The 12124-nt window shown below is 41.2% G+C and overlaps 1 protein-coding gene across 1 annotated transcript in view; it reads right to left on the minus strand.

The window, feature by feature from the left end:
• Nucleotides 1–12124, minus strand: part of LOC102437361 (disintegrin and metalloproteinase domain-containing protein 2) — an 82516-nt gene that overhangs the window by 4120 nt on the left and 66272 nt on the right. Inside the window, exons 17-18 of the mRNA XM_023751830.1 lie at nt 8225–8299; nt 7856–7994 (exon numbers count right to left, since the gene is read on the minus strand). Of these exons, the coding sequence (XP_023607598.1) occupies nt 7856–7994; nt 8225–8299 (214 nt within the window). The remainder of the gene's footprint in view (nt 1–7855; nt 7995–8224; nt 8300–12124) is intronic.

Below are 12124 nucleotides of genomic sequence, written 5' to 3' on the forward strand. Positions count from 1 at the left end.
ACAGAGATTTGGGGAAGACTGACAGACACAAAGGTAGCAGCATCCTATGAGTGTTAGACTCATTGGTGATGGCTGCATTATGACTCCTGAGCCCTAAGCACTGTTGTTAGGTGGGGCCTTTATTTTTCCATAAAAATATTAAAAAATCATATTTTATGACCCTGTTGCTACAAAGGCAAATATAATCCAGGCTAAATTAAAATAGTTTCTTCTACCCTAAAAAGTTTCATTTTTTCTTCTAATTTTTAAAAGGAGAGTAAAACATTTTTCATGGGGCCCCTACAGTCCATTGCCGGCCCTGGCCCCTGTGCCCACTGTGGGGGGGTACATCGAGCCCGGACCAGGGCACTCTGCAGTGACATTGAGAAAAGGGAACTTGGACGTGCTCTGGAGAAGCAGGCAAAACTTTCCTGCCAAACCAAGAAAGCCTGGGGAAGCCATGGTTAATAAAGTCGCTGAAGATCAGGGTAACCTCCAGTTCACTTCCCCTTTGAACTACAGTGCTTGGTTTTTCTACTTTGCTTTTACAAACCCACTCTTCTTGCCAATAAAGCAGAAGGAAAAGAGCCAGGGATGGATCCTAAAAGAAAGGAGGGTAAAGGAATGACGAAGACAGAGTGGAAAGGTGAGCAACAGAGGTGGAGGGGCCCAGGGGAACAAACCCTGATTGGTCGCCCAATTTTCCTCTTGCAGAGCTTCCTTAGATGTGGTGAAGGACAGGCCATATGAGGCTAATATAATTTAATTCACCAAGTTTTCACCATAAATTTCTCAATTTTAAAATAAAAGTAAAGATATTCCCTGCTTTGTTAATGAAAAATTATACAGCTATATCTGTAGTAGTAGTAATTTTAAATATTGGCATTTATTGGGAAGGACACCTAATACCTATTTTACCTGATTTTCTGTAAGGTGACGCATAAGAGGTAACTGAGAATAAGTGAAAACCACGAGATAAAATGATTTTTCTGAAGGCCTTCACTGGGCTGTTTTCCCATTCTCCAACCTTGCATTCCTCATTTTGGACTGCAAAGAACCCTTCTTTATATCTATACTAGAGGCCCGGTGCACAAAAATTTGTGCACTCGGGGGGAAGGGGGGGTCCCTCAGCCCGGCCTGTGCCCTCTCGCAGTCTGGGACCCCTCGGGAGATAACGACCTGCTGGCTTAGGCCTGCTCCCGGGTGGCAGAGGGCAGGCCCAATCCCTAGGTGCAGCCCCTGGTCGGGCTCAGAGCAGGGCTGATTGGGGAGTTGGGGCGCCGCCCCCTGTCATGCACAGAGCAGGGCGGATTGGGAGGTTGCGATGCCACCATCAGTCACACTCAGGGTAGGGCTGATTGGGGGGTTGGGGCACCGCCCCCTATCACACTCAAGGCAGGGTCAATGGGGAGGTTGGGGCGCTGTCCCCTGTGATGCACAGATCAGGGCCCATCAGGGGGTTGGGGAGCTCCTCCCTGTCACGCACAGAGTAGGGCCGATAGGGGAGTTAGGGCACCGCCCCCTGTCACACAGAGCAGGGCCAATCAGGGGGTTGGGGCGCCACCACTGTCACACTCAGGGCAGGGCCGATGGGGAGGTTATGGCTCTACCCCATCACACACACAGCAGGGCCTGTGGGGGGGGGGGTTGGGGCGCCACCCCCCTGTCACACACAGAGCAGGGCTTGATCAGGGGGTTGGGACGCCACACCCTGTCACACACAGAGCCCCAGGGCCGATCAGGGGGGTTTGGGCGCTGCCCCCTGTCATGCTGATCTGGTGCCAGGAGCCTTGCGGCTCCGCTGATCCCGGTGCTGGGAGGCATATTACCCTTTTTACTATATAGGATAGAGGCCTGGGGGCCGGCTGGTTTGCCCTGAAGGGTGTCCTGGATCAGGGTGGGGGTCCCCACTGGGGTGCCTGGCCAGGCTGGGTGAGGGGCTGAGGGCTGTTTGCAGCTGGTCACACACCCTTCAGGGTGGGGGTCCCCACTGGGGTGCCTGGCCAGTCTGGGTGAGGGGCTGAGGGCTGCTTTCAGGCTGGCGGTTTTGACTGCTTTCAGGCTGGCGGGAAGCTCCCAACCACTCCTTTTTTTCTTTTTTTTTTTTTCTTCTGGGCCAGCTTTAGCTCTGGCTCTAGCTCTGAGGCTTCCGCTGCTGGTTTGTTTGCCGTTCTATAATCGAAACAATGTATAACTTCAGCTCTGAGATCCCAGCCGGCTATATTTGTTAGAATGTTTCAAACTGCCAGCTCAGAGGCCTGCAAGTCAGGCGGGGAACGTTGGAGTCAGCAGTCACTGGAGCAAGGAAGCCTCATGTTCGCTTCCAACTGCCTGGCTGCCGGCCGCCATCTTGGCTGAGAGTTAATTTGCATAAGGATACGCTGATTAGCCAATCAGAAGGGTAGCGGTCGTACGCCAATTACCATTTTTCTCTTTTATTAGTGTAGATAATACTGATTTCTGAACATTTTTTTTTGAACTTTCAGAAAATATTTATTATTTCTGGAATTGTTTTTGTAGACTCTTCAGGACTTTCTATGTAATTACCCATATCATCTGCAGTCTTATTTAATTCTTTCCAATCTTCATGCTCCTAATTTCTTGTTATTTTGCAATGTATTTCACTGGCTAGAGCTTATGGTGAAATCTTGACTAGACATAGTAATAGCAGACTTTATTCTCTTGTTAATATTTTGGGAAAAATAATACATATATTTCATTATAAAATATATTTACTATGTAGTTTTGCTGCTGCTTTTTTTATCAGATTGATGAAGTTTATTATATTAGTAGTTTGCTGTTTTTAAAAAATAATTATGACTAGGTGATGAATTTTGTCAAATTTTCTGCACGAAATAAAAAAATGATATACTTTAAAAATTTTTGTTGATTTAGAGAACTGTACTGATTGACTTTCAAATGATAAAACAGTCCTGTGTCCCTAAAATAAACCCCAGATAGTCTGGATTGTTATCTTTTCAATATAGAAAACTATATATCACAAGGAAATATTTTCTTGAGAATGTTTATATCTATGTTCATGAAATAAATTATTCTGTAATTTTTTAAACTTCTTTGTCTGGATTTGGCACCAGGGTTATGTTTACCTCATGCAATGACGTGCTAGGATTTCTCCAACCACTGCTATTTTAAATAGTATTTCTTCCTTGAAAATACTTAGTGGAATTAGTCTGTATGTTTTCCATTTAGACTTGTATTTTTTAAATTTGTGTTGGTGGTGATTTTTAAAAATCATAAACCTACAGATCTAAAAAGTTTGGATTTCTGGTTTCTTGGTACTACCCTTTAATTTATAACTATTTCCAATAGAAATAGCCCCTTTCATATCTGAGTAGCTACTTTCCTGTAATTGATTGGACTCAAAGAGCATACATGCTATTCAGATCACTTTCAGTCTGAACTGATATAATTTTTCTTAAAATGTGTGAATATTTTGTGTATCAAATAAAAATACACCCTGGAAAGCAGTTGAGTACTTGCTCCCAGCATATGTTGTCAATTTGGCTCTAATAAATACACATAAATGCACCCCTATGTTCATAGCAGCACAATTCACCATAGCTAAGATCTGGAAACAGCCTAAGTGTTCATCAGTAGATGAATGGATTACAAAACTGTGGTACATCTACACAATGGAATACTATGCTGCTTTAAAAAATAAGGAACTCTTACCATTTGCAACAGCATGGATGGAACTGGAGAGCATTATGCTAAGTGAAATAAGCCAGTCAAAGAAGGAAAAATACCACATGATCTCACCCATTTGTGGATAATAAAGACCATAATAAACTTTTGAACAAAAATAGATACAGAGGCAGAGCTGCCTCGAACAGACTGTCGAACTACAGCGGGAAGGCCGGGGAGGGTTGGGGGGCAGGAGGGGAGGGGGTAAGAGATCAACTGAAGGACTTGTATGCATGCATATAAGCATAACCAATGGACATAAGACACTGGGGGGTAGGGGAGGCCGGGGAATTGTCAAGGGTGGGGAAAAAAAAGGAGACATATGTAATACTCTTTGTAATACTTTAGGGCAATAAAAAAAAAGAGAAAAAAATAAAAATAAAAATAAATAAAATAAAATAAAAGTTATCTTCATAAAAAAATCTTATATAAGAATTTAAGATAATAATCATATATAATAAAAGAGAAACATGCAAATTGACCATACCCCTGAACACTTCCCATTGGCTAATCAGGATGATATGCAAATTAACTGCCAACCAAGATGGCGGCTGGCAGCCAGGCAGCTGAAGTGAACAGGAGGCTTGCTTGCTCCAGTGATGGAGGAAGCCAAGGTTCCCCACCTAACACCACCCAGCTCTTAGCTCTGGATGCAACAATGTTGCAATTATAGAAGTTAAACAAGCTCCAGAAACCTGCTCTCAGCAGCAGCGGGCTCAGAGCTTAGAGCAGCAGTGATGGCAACAGAGTTTCAATTATAGAAGCTAAACAAAGCCCAGATATCTGCTTTCAGCAGCCGAGGCCTCAAGCTGGAGCCGGCCTCAGAGCTAAAGCCGGCTCTCAGCTCCAGTGACAGCCATAGAAAGTAAATGAATCCCAGGATAAAAAAGAAAAAAAGAAAAAAAGGAGAGGCTGGGAACTTCAGTCACCCGTCAGCCTGAAAACGGCCCTCGGCCCCTCACCCAGACTGGCCAGGCACCCCCGTGGGGACCCCCACCCTAAAGGGGGTGCGGGCAGCCTAAAAACAGCCATCAGCCCGTCATCCAGGCTGGCCAGGCACCCAAGCAGGACCCCCACCCTGATCTGGGACACCCTTCAAGGCAAACCAGCCGGCTCCCACCCGTGCCCCAGGCCTCTATCCTATACTACAGGCAGGGCGGGACAGCGCGAGCTGCCATCCGGAACCCATGTGCAGCCCTGGGCAGCGGGGCATGAGCACCGCCCCCAGCCGGGACCCCTATGTGCCACCTGAGCCCCCAGCCGGGACCCCCGTGCTGCCTAAGCCCCGCACTGCTAAGCCCCACTCCCAGCCAGGACCCTATGACTATTGGAGAGCAGAAAGTGCTGCTGGGCCCTGGGTCGCTGTGGTGATCTGGCCATCGGTAAGTAGAAAAGTGCAGCCTGTAGGCAGCCCCCAGCTGCGCCTGATCAGGGAGCAGGAAAGCCCAGCCTGCGGACAGCCCCCAGCTGGGCCTGCTCCCCCATCACCATGGCGATCCTGGAGCAGGAATGCCTGGCTTACAAGCAGCACCCCCATCTGGCCATAGCTCAAGGGAGAGTACAACATGCAGTGGAGGCCAGGAGCCTGAGGGATCAACACAGAGGGGCTCCTGCTCCAAGCCTCCATGGTGTGGCTGGGGGCAGGCCCCCAGCAGACACACACACACACACACACACACACACACACACACACACACACGGGACACCTGCTCTGAGCCTCTGCTGCCAGACTGTGGCCATCAGTAGGACATCCACTGAGGGCTCCAGGACTGTGAGAGGGGCAGGCTGGGCTGAGGGAACCCCCACCCCCCAGTGCACGAATTTCGTGCACCAGGCCTCTAGTAATAATAATAATACTAATAATGCCCTATTAAATAAAGGCCACACCCACAAATCATTTTGAGATAAGCATTTTTCTATATTGGGCTGGTGAGGCTGCCATGGAATAGCATATTTAAGTAGCCTTTTTATTTGAGAGTTTTGTAAGGCATTCCAATACAATACTTAGAAGGATTTTGTTTAGATAAAGATATCTAAGAGGCATCACTTCAAGTTTTACTGAGATTGTCACAGAAGGATTTTTACATTCATGTGCTTGAGTTAATTTTATTTGAGAACAAATTTTATTGCTTAATATCTCAAATTTGGCTGTTAGACTTTTTTTTACTTTAAGAATATTTTTCTAGAACATATAGGAATAATAATTATTTTCTTTTGCAAACCAAAAAAAAATAATAACTGCTTTACCTTTGCTCTACATTTTCCTTAAAAATTGATTATTACCATCTTCTTATATTTAATCATAGGTAATGTAAGTCACCTACCTGCAAATCTTTACAATCTACCTAGAAATCTTGCCAATCAGAACTATGAATTATATTTTCCACATTACCACAGCCAGTAATGATGCCAAGTAACTCATTAATTCAAAATAAAACTAAATTTTCCAACTTATAATAATATTATTTTGAATTGCTCACCAACTGTCTTCTGAAGACAGTTTTATCATATACTGATAGTTTTCAATAGTTTCCTAGAGTTCTTTCTACCACACATCATCCAATGCCAAAGCTAATGCCACACATATTTAGATACTTGTTATATAAGTACATCTTCTGGTATCAAATTATTTTCATTTACATATGATAAAGATATATAGATGTGATGGATGTATGATGGTAGATAGCTAGATAATAGATAGCTAGCTAGCTAGCTAGCTAGATAGATAGATAGATAGATAGATAGATAGACAGAGGGAGCTGTGTAAGCAACTACAAATTTAGTAACTTAAAACATTCATTTAAAATTGATCATTGTGTGGGTCATCAATTTGGGAAGGGCTTAGTTGTGTAGTTGTGGTTTTGTGCCTCAACGTAATCAAATTTCATACAGAGCAAATGAGTTTCAACAGAATAAGTGGTCCGAGAAAGAGAACCCAGAATTTATATTCTAAAAGACCCAGTCAGAATCCGTAGTAAGACTATGGCAGTCCCAGAATCTCACTTGTGAACATTTTATTGATTAATCATATCACTAAGGTCAACCTAGATTCTAGCAAAGGAGTGGTCTCCTCTGCTCACTGGGGAAATGGCATGTGTGTGGATGAACAGAAGCAATTAATTTCAATTGATTTCACCATAAGCTACTGCCAGTTAATTGTTACTACTAAAATGGAAATAGTTTGATAATGCTTAAATATTATAATGTTTTAATTTAGTAATCTATTACACATGGTCTTAAACAATGAAATGAATGTGGAAATGTTATGAACTATCTTTGGCACAAAATCTGGAAAAACCTGCTTTAATTATGTGCAAATTTAGGTTTTTATATAAAGTCTGGCCCTACGCATCATTAGATATGCTGGTTTGCTCCAAGATCCATTCCTGCAGTGAACAAAAACAATTATAGGATACTACATTCCCCAGTTCATCGACTATTTGTATTCTAGTTAGATTTAGCCAATGGAAGTCACTGGATACAATTTAGAATATCAGAAGAGTAAAATATCCATGGTTTTTATCCCCTTTCCTCTCCTACATCACTAATAATGGCTGTGAATGCTCCATATCTCTACCTCCTGCCAGACAGCACCTCTCCTTGTAATGTACATACTAATATATAGATTTGACTAAAGTTATATGTCGTTCCACATGGCTCAGATTCTGGTTCCAGAAATGTCACCTCCTTTTATTGTCCCAGTAGGCCCAAGAAGTAATGGATTTCTGCTGTTGCTAATCTTGAGTTTGCTTCACAATACTCTGATTGGTTTTTATCTCTGCTATTAACTATGTTCTATTACATTACTCTCTGTAAGTAAAGCATAAGTTAAATAGACTGTCAAACCTCAGAGGGAAGGTAGGGGAGGGGAGGGGTAAGGAGGAGAGATCAACCAAAGGACGTGTATGCATGCATATAAGCCTAACCAATGGACACAGACAACAGGGGGGTGAGAGCATGAGTAGGGGGATGGAGGGGCAATGGGGGGATAAGGGCACATATGTGATACCTTAATCAATAAAGAAAAAACATGACTATATATGATTTACTATTTGATGTTCAGACATAATCTAAATATAATAGACAAAGCAGCATTTATTTCTTTAATTCAATAAGTTAAGATGTGTTTTAATTGTGTTTTCAATTTGCTTTTAATACTTACCAAGGTTACGGGCGTGGCCTGCTGTTGTTGCAACAGCTTGAAAATTGCCACTGTCAACACTCCCGCCAGGAAATGAATCTTCTACATTTTGGCAATTTGGAGGTAAATACTTGGGGTTACAGTGGCAGTTTTTTTTATTATTGCATACCTGAAAACAGGAAAAAATGTCACTTTATAGTATAAATAGTTCAAATTATTTGTGTACAAGTAGAACTTTAAAATAATACTTAAGTCAGATAAGACCAATTTTCGTATGTGGCTTATGAGTACATGAGTGTGTGTGTGTGTGTGTGTGTGTGTGTGTTTAGCTGTGTGTGTGCTTTCCTAGGACCACTCTCAATGATACCTATTCTTGTGTATCATAAGACTGGTACTTACACCTTGATTGTTGCATTTTTGTGGAGTACAGTCATAATTCAAGTCATTATCTATACACTTCTGTTGCCTGCACAACTAAAAAAAGAAATAAGCCAAAGTAAGTTAAAGGAAATGGCATCTGTATTTGTCATCTAATTAAGGGATATTCGTTTAAGAATAAATATTAATTTACTAAAAATCAGTGAATAATTTATAGTGCTACTATGTTTTTAGCACTAGATGAAACTCTGATTATCTGAGAGTAAACAAAACATTAAAAACATCTTCCCTGCTTTTGCTGGGATGGAAGGTACAGACCTGAAATAAATAAAATCAAAGATTAACATGTGATAACTAGTATAATGAAAAAAAATAATTAAAAATACAGGGAATTTACTAATATATGAGAAAAGTAAAGTAGTATGGAGCACTAACATTGAACAGAATTTAATCAAGAATAGAAATGAAAGACAGGTACTTGTAGAAAAATATTTAAAATGAACCTAAATAGTATGGAACCTTTGAAAAATATTAAGGGAAATGTAGCTATTACACAGAAAACAGCCATTGAATGATTGATTAATATTTGAGTTCTACAATGTGCTTGGCCCTGAAAACACACGCACACACACACACACACACACACACAATTCTATTGTTCATATTACAGTAAAAAATATAGAAACACAAACACAGACCAAAAAAAAAAATCCCTAAGCATGATGGGACTGAAGTTGTTATGGTAGGTTTGTGTAGGACCCTCTGATCTCAATCAGAAAGTTGGCCTATTACCTATAAGCAATTGGTTTTATTTATAGATTTAATTGAAAATGGGAAACCAATAAAAGTAGGTTTTGGAAAAGAAGATGGAAAGGCAAAAGAAAATGTAGAGAGATAAATTAGAATGTCATTACAATAGTCCAGGAAAATAACCATAGAGTGAAATTGAGTGGTATTAAACTTTAGATGAAGACCAGTAGTTATATTTAAGATATAGTTAAAAAGTTTAATCCACCTAAGTTTAGTGATATATATGATGGAAAGAGAGATGGGCCAATGACAACAAGGTTTCTAGGTTGTCTAACTCTTTTGGTTGTGGTACAATTAATTGAAATAGGGAAAGCTGGGCATAAAGTTCAAAAGTTTACAATATTATTTTTAAAGACTTCTTTCAACTTGTAATATTAAGTAAAACTATGCTTTAAAAATGAAAAATAGGCTCGACCAAGATGGCGGCATAGGTAAACACCGGAGACTGCTGCCGCAAACAACCACTTCAAAAATACAACTAAAAGACGGAACGGACATCACCCAGAACCACAGGAAAGCTGGCTGAGGAGAGACTCTTCAACTAGAAGGAAAGACAGCAGCGTCCCGAGGTTCAGAGGAGGCCAGTGTGGAAAATTTAAAGGTGCGGAGGTGCGCGCGAAAAGCGGGCTGGTGGCTGAGGGCACAGTTGTCGTTTTCGGTCGGGAGTGAGTCTCAGACTTTGGGCTCCAGATCCGGGCGAGTCTCTAGGGACTCAGACTCAGATGGGAGAAGCGGGATTGTCCGGCATCAGTTGGAACCTAAGGGCAGCTTTCTCTCCGAAGTTTGCAGCGGCTGCCGGGGTTCTGAGAAGCAGAGCCTCGGGGAACGGGACTGAGAGCAGCCATAACTGCTCCCTCCGCCCGCCCTGTTGATCCCGCCCCGCCCAAACCCTGCGCAGAGCCATTTGCCGATTGCCTCAGGCAAAGGCTAGATTAGCACCTCCCCAGAGGACAGAAGTTTTCCAGGGCAGACACAGGTGATTCTCACAGCCAGTTGGCCTGGTGGTCAAATCCCTCTAGTATTAACTACAACAATCAAGGCTTAACTAGAACAAGACTGCGCACAAAAACCACAAGGGGGTGCACCAAGAAAGCATAAAAAATGCGGAGACAAAAAAACATGACAGAAATGGAGGACATGGAGCTAAAAAACGCAATTTTGAGGGCTTGCAATAAACTTGTGGAGAGCCTCACGAAAACTAATGAGACCCTCGATGCTACGATACAGAAACTAGAAATTAAGCATACACGGACTGAAATAAAGAATATTATACCCAATAGCAGACCAGAGGAGCGCAAGAATCAAGTCAAAAATTTGAAATGCGAAGAAGCAAAAAACACCCAACTGGAAAAGCAAAATGAAAAAAGAATCCCAAAATACGAAGATAGTGTAAGGAGCCTCTGGGACAGCTTCAAGCGCACTAATATCAGAATAATAGGGGTGCCAGAAGATGAGAGACAGCAAGATATTGAAAACCTATTTGAAGAAATAATGGCAGAAAACTTCCCCCACCTGGTGAAAGAAATGGACTTACAGGTCCAAGAAGCGCAGAGAACCCCAAACAAAAGGAATCCAAAGAGGACCACACCAAGACACATCATAATTAAAATGCCAAGAGCAAAAGACAAAGAGAGAATCTTAAAAGCAGCAAGAGAAAGAGGCTCAATTACCTACAAGGGAATTCCCATACGACTGTCAGCTGATTTCTCAACAGAAACTTTGCAGGCCAGAAGGGAATGGCAAGAAATATTCAAAGTACTGAATACCAAGAACCTACAACCAAGATTACTTTATCCAGCAAAGCTATCATTCAGAATTGAAGGTCAGATAAAGAGCTTCACAGACAAGGAAAAGCTAAAGGACTTCATCACCACCAAACCAGTATTATATGAAATGCTGAAAGGTATCCTTTAAGAAGAGGAAGAAGAAAAAGGTAAAGATACAAATTGTGAACAACAAACATGCATCTATCAACAAGTGAATCTAAGAATCAAGTGAATAAATAATCTGATGTACAGAATGAACTGGTGATTACAATGAATCAGGGACATAGAAAGGGAATGGACTGACTATTCTTGGGGGGGAAAGGGGAATGGGAGATGCGGGAAGAGACTGGACAAAAATCGTGCACTTATGGATGAGGACAGTGGGTGGGGAGTGAGGGCAGAGGGTGGGGTGGGAACTGGGAGGAGGGGAGTTATGGGGAAAAAAAAGAGGAACAAATGTAATCTGAACAATAAAGATTTAATAAAATAAAAAAAAAGAAAAATAATGTTTACTGCACTCATAGAAAGCCTTAGGGTAACTGATAATAAACCAAATACACATAATTGGAAATATTATTTTTACAAAAGTTTTCTAAATAACATTGGCAATATTTCCTTGGGATTCTTTTCTCTTAAAATATGTATGACCATAATGTACTAATTTTTAAGGCCAGAGAGTGAATAGAATCTGCTCACATAGATTTTGCTAAACATTACTGAGCATGGGGAATACATTATTGATAGTATCTGATAATTATAGCAACACATAACTCTAAGACTTAGAAAGAAATATACTGATGACAAGTATAGTCAGGTTAGTTTGAGTGGTTGTGGAAATAGTCTAAATATTCTAGCTCTGGATAGAGATTAGTGTGCCTGCAGTTAAAAACATATCTCTTCTGTTAGAATGATCCCTTAACAACTAACTAGAACTTAGGCAGAGAAGTTAGATATATAATTATCAGAGCTGTTGTCCAGAAGAAGATAAACCTAATTCTCAGAATTGTTAAATAAATTCTTTACGTCACACTAGAAAGTTGAGAAGGAATTATTGATATTGTTTCTGTGCAATAAAATTATTTTTTCTGATTTATCCTGTTTACTTCTGTTATATCATGGAGGAAGGCTAGGGAGAAACACCATCCAAAGTAGGAATCTATAAAACTGCAAATTCTTATCTCCACATAAGAATAATATAATGAAAATAGTTGTTCTTCATCAAACTATCCTAAACACATATATTTTTTAATTTTTATGAGACAATAAATATAATGCATCTTCTTATTCTTGTCACTTAGGCATAGTATGTTTCTGTAGAAACATTCTTGTATGGAGTGCCTAAAAT

The sequence above is a fragment of the Myotis lucifugus genome, unplaced genomic scaffold (assembly GCF_000147115.1).
Source record: "Myotis lucifugus unplaced genomic scaffold, Myoluc2.0 scaffold_26, whole genome shotgun sequence".
Lineage (NCBI taxonomy): Eukaryota > Metazoa > Chordata > Mammalia > Chiroptera > Vespertilionidae > Myotis > Myotis lucifugus.